General features: G+C 33.3%; 2 protein-coding genes across 2 annotated transcripts; one reads left to right on the top strand and one right to left on the bottom strand.

The window, feature by feature from the left end:
* LOC107610417 lies at positions 2,663-5,055 on the top strand. Its single transcript, XM_016312471.1, has 4 exons — positions 2,663-2,681; positions 3,080-3,161; positions 3,256-3,307; positions 3,403-5,055. The coding sequence occupies exons 1-4, from the start codon at positions 2,663-2,665 to the stop codon at positions 5,053-5,055; spliced, it is 1,806 nt and encodes a 601-aa protein (XP_016167957.1).
* Positions 6,695-9,091, bottom strand: LOC107614081 (superoxide dismutase [Cu-Zn], chloroplastic). The gene is made up of 8 exons (XM_016316311.2): positions 8,787-9,091; positions 8,647-8,708; positions 8,521-8,560; positions 8,062-8,157; positions 7,946-7,977; positions 7,792-7,867; positions 7,447-7,500; positions 6,695-6,945 (listed from the first exon to the last, which is right to left on the bottom strand). The coding sequence occupies exons 1-8, from the start codon at positions 8,974-8,976 to the stop codon at positions 6,920-6,922; spliced, it is 576 nt and encodes a 191-aa protein (XP_016171797.1). The 5' UTR covers positions 8,977-9,091; the 3' UTR covers positions 6,695-6,919.

The raw sequence follows: 9,388 nt of genomic DNA, 5'->3' as shown, positions 1-9,388 counted from the left end.
CGACTTGTAGCACAAGGTTTTTCACAAAGGCCCGATATAGATTATGAAGAAACATATTTCCCTGTAGTGGATGCAATAACATTGCGTTATTTGGTCAGTTTATCCGCATATCATAAACTACATATGCATTTAATGGATGTGGTAACAGCTTATTTATACGGATCATTTGATCGTGATATCTATATGAAAGTCCCTGAAGGACTAAAGAATCTAAACCATCAAATGAATATTCCCAGGGATTATACTCAATTAAATTGCAAAGATCTTTATATGGTCTGAAGCAATTTGGACGAATGTGGTATAATCGTTTTACTGAGTATCTCACCAAAAACGGATTCAAGAATGATGATATATGCTCATGTGTTTTCATAAAAAAATATGCACTTGGGTTCATTATAATTGCTATATATGTTGATAATTTAAATATTATTGGGACTCCTGAAAAGATTCCAATAATTATAAAAACTCTAAAGGAAGATTTTGAGATGAAAGATCTTGGAAAGACTAAATTTTATCTCAGCCTACAGATCGAGCATACAAAAAATGGGATATTTATTCATCAAACAACATATACAGAAAAGATCTTGAAGAGATTTTATATGGATAAGTCACATCTATTAAGTACCCCAATAGTTGTAAGGTATTTGGATGTGAAAAAAGATCAATTTCGTCCTAAAGAGGTAAATGAAGATATCCTTGGTCCTGAAGTACCATATCTTAGTGCCATTTGAGTGCTAATGTATCTTGCTAACAATACACAACCTGATATATCATTTACTGTGAATTTACTTGCAAGGTATAGTTCCTCTCCAACCAAAAGACATTGGGATGAAATCAAACAAATCTTTCGATATCTTCATGGAGCGGTTGATATGGGATTGTTTTATCCATATGGATCCAAGTCACAATTAGTTGGCTATGCTGATACTAGATACTTGTCTGATCCACACAAAGGAATATCTCAAAAAGGATATCTGTTTACATATGGTGGTACAACTGTATCATGGAGGTCCACGAAACAGACGATTGCAGTAACATTCTCTAATCATGCTGAAATACTAGTGATACATGAATCGAGTCGCGAGTGTTTTTGGCTCAAGAGTTTGATCCAATATATTCTGTCATCATGTGGACTGATTGATCATAAGATAGCCCCACCTGTCCTGTTTGAAGATAATACAGCATGCATTGCTCAACTTAAAGGCGGATACATCAAAAGTGATAGAACAAAGCATATTTCTCCCAAATTCTTCTTCACTTATGACCTTCAAAATCAAGGGACAATCGATATCCAACAGATTCGCTCAAGTGACAATCTGGCAGATTTATTTACAAAGTCACTCCTAAAATCCTCCTTTAAAAGATTAGTACATGAGATTGGGATGCGCCGATTTCGAGACATTAAATGATGTCGGCAAGAGGGAGAGACTTACTCTTTTTTCCTTAATAAGGTTTTTTCCCATTAGGTTTTTCTTGACAAGGTTTTTAATGAGGCAGTCCCCATCACAAAGGATTTTGTACTCTTTTTCCTTCACTAAAGTTTTTTTTTCCCATTGGGTTTTTCTTTAGTAAGGTTTTAACAAGGCATAATCCTAAATGGTCATCCAAGGGGGAGTGTTGTGATAAGAATATGAGGTGGATGCCCATTTATGATATGGGCGGCTGAAGTTTTCAGGAGAGAGATTTGAGATTATTACGAAGACGAATCTTTAATAAAGGTTGAATTTGTACACATATAAATAAGGTTTCATAGCCTGAGATACAACACACAACAATCAATAAAAATATTTCCTCTCTCTAGGTACAATATAAATCTCTTATTTTCTTTCTCTCTTCATACACTACAAATACAATATTAATATATATAAATTATTGTTATTATGGTAGGATATTAATATTAGTGAATATTAATATTAGAGTCTTCTTCTTATACTTCTTTATTTTATATTTATCTTCTTTATTTATTTATTTTACAACAGCTTATACTTTTTAAAAACTCAAGTTCCTCATTTTGTATTTGGTAAATCAAAAGAATCATGTTCATGTGCTTGCAGCTTTTAAAAAATCAAAATACTTTTGAAAGCACCTAAGCAAAATTTAAAAGTCTAATATAACCTCATATGTTAACTAATTTTCAAATTTAATACTTACATTTATGTCTATTATAGTATTTTTATATTTTAAAAATTATTTTATTAAACGTAATTGTTGTTATTTGTATTTATTGAAAGCTATTTTTAATTTGATTTACCAAACATAAATGCTACAATTTTTAAAAAGTCATCTTTTAAAATTAATTTTTATAAACTACTTTTAAAAAATAAAAACTTTACCAAACTAAGTCTTTAATCTAACTATCTAAGGATGGAGTAATATTATGGAAAAATTATTATAAAGGACCATTAGGAAGATTTAATTATTAAAAAGGACCTTTAATTTTAAAATTATTTAGAAAGACTTATTTTTTAATATTTAAAAAAAAGGACCAAATCTTTTTTGTGAAGAGACAAATATATCCTTACATTATTTTTTTCATTTATTTCTTTTTCTTAACATAATTTTTTTTCTAATTATCTATGACACTCAAATCCTTATTCTTCATCTATAACTCATAGAGACATTTGTTGCTGCCAATCATAAAACTTAAGACTTGGGAGTACCTATGAGTATACTCCTGGCAGGTAAGTTGATTTTCTGGTATATCCTTGCAGAAACATTACTATTGAGTAATATATTTCTTTCAAACTCGTTTTTAGATTTTAATGTCTCTCCCCTCATTATTGGTTATTTATTGTTTTATATTTTTGCATAGACATGACAAATTTTTTGTTATTTTCACATTGGAGGTAATATTGAAGTTGTACCTAACCAGAAAATTATTTATCATGGAGGAAAAATCATAGGAGAGCTAATTGAAGAAGGATGCACGCATTCAAATTTAATGCATAAGATATGGCTTCGAACCAAGGAAAATATGCAGAATAAACGCATTACCTAGTCAAGTTTAACCAATCTCAACTCATAGATCTCATTGATACTGATAGTGTTAACCAATTGATCACATTCAATGATGATACAGCTCATGTATATATCATGGAGGTAGAAAAGACTAACCATGATATTGCACCTCATGAGGACAATGACGATAACGTTCATGACAGGTATGTATTCCAACTGGGTTATCTTTTTATAAATTTTCTTATATTAGTGATTAGTGAATTGTTATGAAATTAATTTAATTTTTTTTATGATTAGTACACTATCAAGTAATTCAACTCAAGAGTCGACGTCGTTACTAATATTGATGGTCAAAATCCATTAACACCAATTCTATGTACAACCCAACTTGTCCCTACACCTCAGATTATCAATGGCTCTGCTAAGTGAAATGATCTTATAAAGGAAGAAGGACAGATTTTTCAAAATGCAAGTAAGCTGAGGAAAGCATTGTTTGAATATGGTATTGCTCATAAGTTTACATACAAGTTCTTAAAGAACAGTCCGGATAAAATAATTTGTGTTTGCAAGGTTGAAGGTTGTCCGTGGAAATTGTCGGCTTATGCTATGGAAAAAAATACTTCGTTCCTCATGGTGACACATTTTATCAAGAATCATAAGCACTCAGCTCAAGATGTATTGGAGAGTACTCACTCTTTCAGATCTAATTTGGTGTCTTCAATTATTGTCGACAAGTTGAGATTAACTCCTGACAAGTTGCCTAATGACATACGAAATGATATTTTCAAGGAATACGGATTTTCACTAACATATTACCAAGCTTGGGCTGCAAAGGAGAAAGTATTAGCTGAAATTAATGGCGTACCTAAAGATTCATATATGCTAATTCCTTGGATATGTAATCGTTTAGTGAAAACTGATCCACAAACAGTTGCAAAATGGATATGCTCTCCTAGTTATCAATTTGAAAAGCTTTTTGTTGCATATGGGTGTTGTGTGACAGGTTTTCTTCGTGGAGCAAGGCCTATATTATTTATTGATGGTTGCCACTTAAGTGGTCCATACAAGGGAACTCTTCTAGCTGCCTTTACATGCGATGCAAATAATGATTTATTTCCGATTGCGTATGCAATTGTTAGTGCTGAAAATAATGAGAATTGGCTTTGGTTCCTATCTAATTTGAAAGAACTAACTGGGTCAATTCCAGTTACGTTAATATCTAATAGGCATCCATCAATTATTGCAGTTGTGGAGCAAGTATATGATAGGGATAGACATGCTTATTGTTATCGACATGTGAAAGAAAATTTTTGTGCAGAAACTAAAAAGTTACAGAGGGGAATACGCAGTGAAGTAAAAGAAGATGCAAAAAAATTACTAGACGCAGTTTGTTATACCCATTTTAGCACAGAATTTATAGAAGCTGTGGAACAACTTCGTGCATTTTCACCAGAACTTGCAAATTGGTTAGAGACTAAAGGAGATATTAACAAATGGACAAAGTCTCAATTCCCTCATCGACGATGGGATCTCATAACTACCAATGTAGTTGAATCATTTAATTCATGGATAAGAAAAGAGAGGACTCATAGTATTTGTGCTTTAATAACAGAGCATAGAGACAAACTTGCAAATCTGTTATATACTGCAAAGTTAGAGATGATTAAATGGAAGAATGAAGTTGGGCCAAAGATTGATAAAATATTGATGGAGCATGTAGTTAGAAGTGAGTTTCTTAAAGCAGTGAGATATGGAGATCATAATGTTATGGTTAGAGGGTCAAATGTTGATGTATGTGTGAATCTACTATGCAAAGAATGTACATGTCTTGAATGGCAAATGACTGGAATTCTATGTCCACATGCTTGTGCTGCAATTAAATTATTACATGGCAACATCTACACCTATGTAGAGGAGTGCTATCTGAAAAGTTCACAAGAAAAGATTTATGCGAGCAGTATGATCCCAATTGAAACTCATGACATGCCTGATGTCAACAACCTGACCCTAACAGACTGGGAGAATAATATTTTTCTTATGCCACCTACAACAACTCGTCCTCCGGGAAGACCATGCAAGAAGCGCCGAGAGTCATAATTTCAAGATGTGCATGTTTACAAATGTAGCCGATGTGATCAGAGTGGTCATAATCGTTCTAAATGTAGAAATCCTAATCCAGAAAAAATATGAATTTTTTTCAGGTAGTTCTAACTTTATAGATTGTCACATTTAGAATTGCAATATTGGTTTTTCTTAAGTTATGCATATTAGGTGATTCTGCTGAGTTTCTTAATTGTATCTGCACTTAAACTTTATAGTTTTACTTTGATTTTTAAGTAAATTTGTGTAATCTTACACTTGAATTTTGTAGTTTTACGTTGATTTAATAACGTTTCTGCAAATATGCACTTGAATTATGCAACAGGTTTGGCTGTAGTTCTATTGTGCAATTCTGCATTAAAGTTGCTGCACTTAGTAAATAAAAATTTGCAATTTAATTTTTTCTATGATTTTGCACTAATGTTCTGTAATTTTCTGCACAAACTCTGCAATTTTACACTAAAATTGTGTAACTCTGCTCATAATTAAACAAAACAATCTTTAAGAGTTGTGTAAACATAATTAAGAGTCATGACATATAATCAGGTTCTTCTAATTAGACAAATAGAAAGAAATGCTACAATCATAAGCAACGCCAAAGCATTGTGTTTAAAGTCCATGAACAGTTTTAGAACACAAGTTTAGAAACAAAAACTGATCCATCTTTATTTTCAGCCTCATACCAAACACACCTTGAATATAAATCCTTCAAATTCAGATTCATTCATTCATTAATGTATTTTTCAATATAGACAACAAGTGTTATTAGAGTTCTTACTGGGGCCAAAGATAACGCTCTTAACATCAATAATGCACTACTATATTCATTAAAAAAACTGTAACTTAGATTTTGTTTAATGCATATGCCCTTATAACTTGAAAGAAACAAAATTGAAAATCACATAATCAGTAAAACAAAACAGTGACTAATAGCATCATCAGGTTTGAATTAAGGCATTTCCAGATCACACTAAAATCTTATTCATGAATTGAAAATGTTCAAACTTCATCATGTATTGCAGTTTTCACCTTAAAAGCTATACAATTTTTAATTTCAGGGATACTAATATAGCTCAAAAGCTTAAGGCAGGGACTTGAACCTAAAATAAGCGTGTGGCTTTGGAGAGCTTCAGGTGGGGCTTGCTGCTGAGAGCGATTGGAGGAGTCAAAGGAGCGATGGTCGACGTGGGACGAATGAGTTTCACCGCCGGCGACGAGCTTCAGAAGACGATTCTGTCCGAAGATGACGATTTTGCCTCTGACAACTTTGTTGGATGGTGATGAAGACGAATCTCTTTTGACGCGACGAAGACGGCATCGATTCCACCTCTGATACGACGATTCTACCTTTGGCGAATCTTCTCAAGCGCGCGCCACCGACGTTTCCCTTAGGTTGGGTATGGAGTGGGTTTGAGAACGGGTGAAGAAGATGGGGAAAGAAAACAAGGGGAAGGAGAAGAAAAATTATTGGATATTATTGTCTTTTCATTTTTTATTTTTTATTTTTATTTTTAATAATATATAAATTAGTCCTTTTTAATAATTTTAAAATTAATAATCCTTTTTATTAATTAAGTTTTATTAATGGTCCTTTATATTAATTTTCCCTAATATTATTCAATTCTATTATAATAAATACGGGAGTAACGGACTATCTAAGCATAGAATCCATTTCAAGCAGGCTAATAAAAAGAGCTACATAATATAGTATGCGGAGTCTCTTGGATTCTTGTTTTGGAAGGATATAGTATGCGGAGTCTCTTGTATTCTTGTTTTGGAAGGACATCATGCATTCATGTTTCATAGTTTACATGGGTAATTCAACAACGCTAATAACTGATATGCTAACATAGAGTTGCATTCACTCTGGAGTCAGACCAACAACCCCTGAAAACAAGGAAGCAAAAGACACAAACATCAGGTTTATGATACAGATATATTGAAGTATAAGTACTGTGAACATTGTGAAATTAAAGGAGCACTGATTAAGGATTCAAAAAAAAAAAAAGGAAGCTTTATGTTGGAGATGTGAAATAGATAAGTTTTCAATGCATTGGAAAAAGGCAAAAAAAGAAAAAACTTCTGAAAATATACTCTTTTTAGTATCTTTAACTAGTACTCTTAGAACAATGGAGACACTGGTCAGCAAAACCTGAATTCAAAAATCTTATGTTACAAGTGAAACTTAGTTTAACATGATTAGTTGATTATGTATATGGACCAATGGGGATTTTATCAAAGAAACGCAATTAATCACAGATATTGAGAATCCTTCATCTTTCAACAACAAAGCTAAAAGAGCATCAAACAATATATAATCAGATGGAATGGATTGATTGATGTATTTGAAAAGGATAGAACTACTATTGTTCATAAAATTCTTCATACCACATGCCAATCTTCCACCAGCATTTCCAGTGCTCAAGCTGAGTTCCTTCCCACCTGCAAAAGCATAAGTAAAGTAAAATGCAAATTAGACTAAAGTAAATAATGCTCTAGTTATGAGTAAGCAAGGAACTCATGATGTAAGTCCACAGTTACATGGCAACATAAAAAACATTAGCATGAAGAGAATAAGCCAATTCCATTTTCATGATTTCCCTCCTCTGAACATTCATCTACTGTTTACTTGGATCAGACAACAATGAAGAAGCTTTTAAGAAATTTCTTGTGCAGCAGCAAGAGTTGTAAGGCAGAGATGTATATAAAAATGTATAACAAGGAAATGCCAACCTTTTCCAAGGTCATCCTCAAGCTCATGAACCACCAAGGCTCTTCCAACTACTGAATTGGGGCCAATCAGTGGTATCTACAGAGAGAAAAGAAACACAAAATGATTGGGAATTCAAATTAACACACGGAAATGAAACTGAACGAAAGAAGGCACCTGATTGTCGACAATTGTTGCTTCTGCAACTCCTGCATTTCAAACATGATGTACAGATTAGTTCAAAAAGCAGTCCAAAGCAACCAAAGATGAAAGATAAGAGAAAGATGGATTACCATCTGCATTAGCAACTATGTTTCCCAGGTCACCCGCATGGCGAATTTGATCTCCCGGAGCACCATGTTTCATCTTATTAGGATTAAAATGTGGTCCTAAATATGCCATTGAAGAAGCAAACACTTAAAAATTCATCAAATAAGAACCACATAGCAAAAGATAGAAGGGGAAAACAAAGGAATAAATGACCATTTGTACCTATAAAAGATGAAAACGCTGACATATGCACCCACACTAGATCGAAACTAAACTTGTATCCACGCAAGATGCCCTCCGTGCGACAGAAGTACCCTACCTGGCCCTCAAACTCTCTAAAGATAGGGTACTTTTGTCACACGGAGGGCATCTTGCGTGGGTACAAGTTTAGTTTCGATTTAGTATGGGTACATATGTTTTCATTTTTTATGGGTACAAATGGTCATTTATTTGAAAACAAAGGCTATAATTATAGGCAATACCAGTTGATACACAACCTTTGGTGGTATCACCATACTCATGCTGCAACAAAGAATAGCACAAAAGAAAATGACTTCAATTAAAGGACTTGCAAGCAAAAACCCTAAAGACTAAAGGAGAACGCTCACTAGGTGAAAACCATGAGGCCCAGGAGTAAGGCCAGTAACACGAACATTAACAGTTGTTGAACCTACAAGAAAGGAAGTTGCAGGATTCATCGAATTTATTGTTATCAATTATGATTGCGTAGAAGAAAAGGAAGGAATACCATTGAATTGTTGAGTGAGGGTGACAATGCCTTCGACGGGGGAAGTGCCCCTGAGGACGGCAACGGCTTTCTTGGTGTTGGCGGCGATGGCGGTGATGGAGTTGGTAGGAAAGAGAGGAAGCTGGAGTGGGGAGGAAGCAGCTGAGAGAACAGTGTGGGCGGCCATGGCGGCCAATGCAGCCTCTTGCATTGTGTGATTGGAGGAGAAGAGTGAGTCAATGGCGGAGAAGTTTCTTTATCTTCTTCAATCCACATGCCACACATTCCACGTGCTCTTCATTTCCTTTCAGTTTTTCCTTCAAAATCAAATTAAATATTTTGAAAACATTTTCTCTCTTTGTATTAAAAGTTATTTTATTTATTTTTACAAAATTTATTTAAAATTAAATGGATAAAAAATAATTTATTTTTAGTCTATACTATAATATAATTTTTGAACAACTATTTTAAGGGCTTGTTTGGTAAACTTCTAGAAAAATATATTTTTTTGAGTTATCTTTTTTTAAAAATCTTATAGAAAAGTAGAAGTAATTTTATGTTTAGTATCTCATGTAAAAAGATGTTTTTATCTATCAATTATGTTTGGGTATAATAATATAAAA

This window comes from Arachis ipaensis, chromosome B08 (assembly GCF_000816755.2).
Source record: "Arachis ipaensis cultivar K30076 chromosome B08, Araip1.1, whole genome shotgun sequence".
NCBI lineage: Eukaryota > Viridiplantae > Streptophyta > Magnoliopsida > Fabales > Fabaceae > Arachis > Arachis ipaensis.
This window is presented reverse-complemented; position numbering and strand designations above follow the sequence as displayed.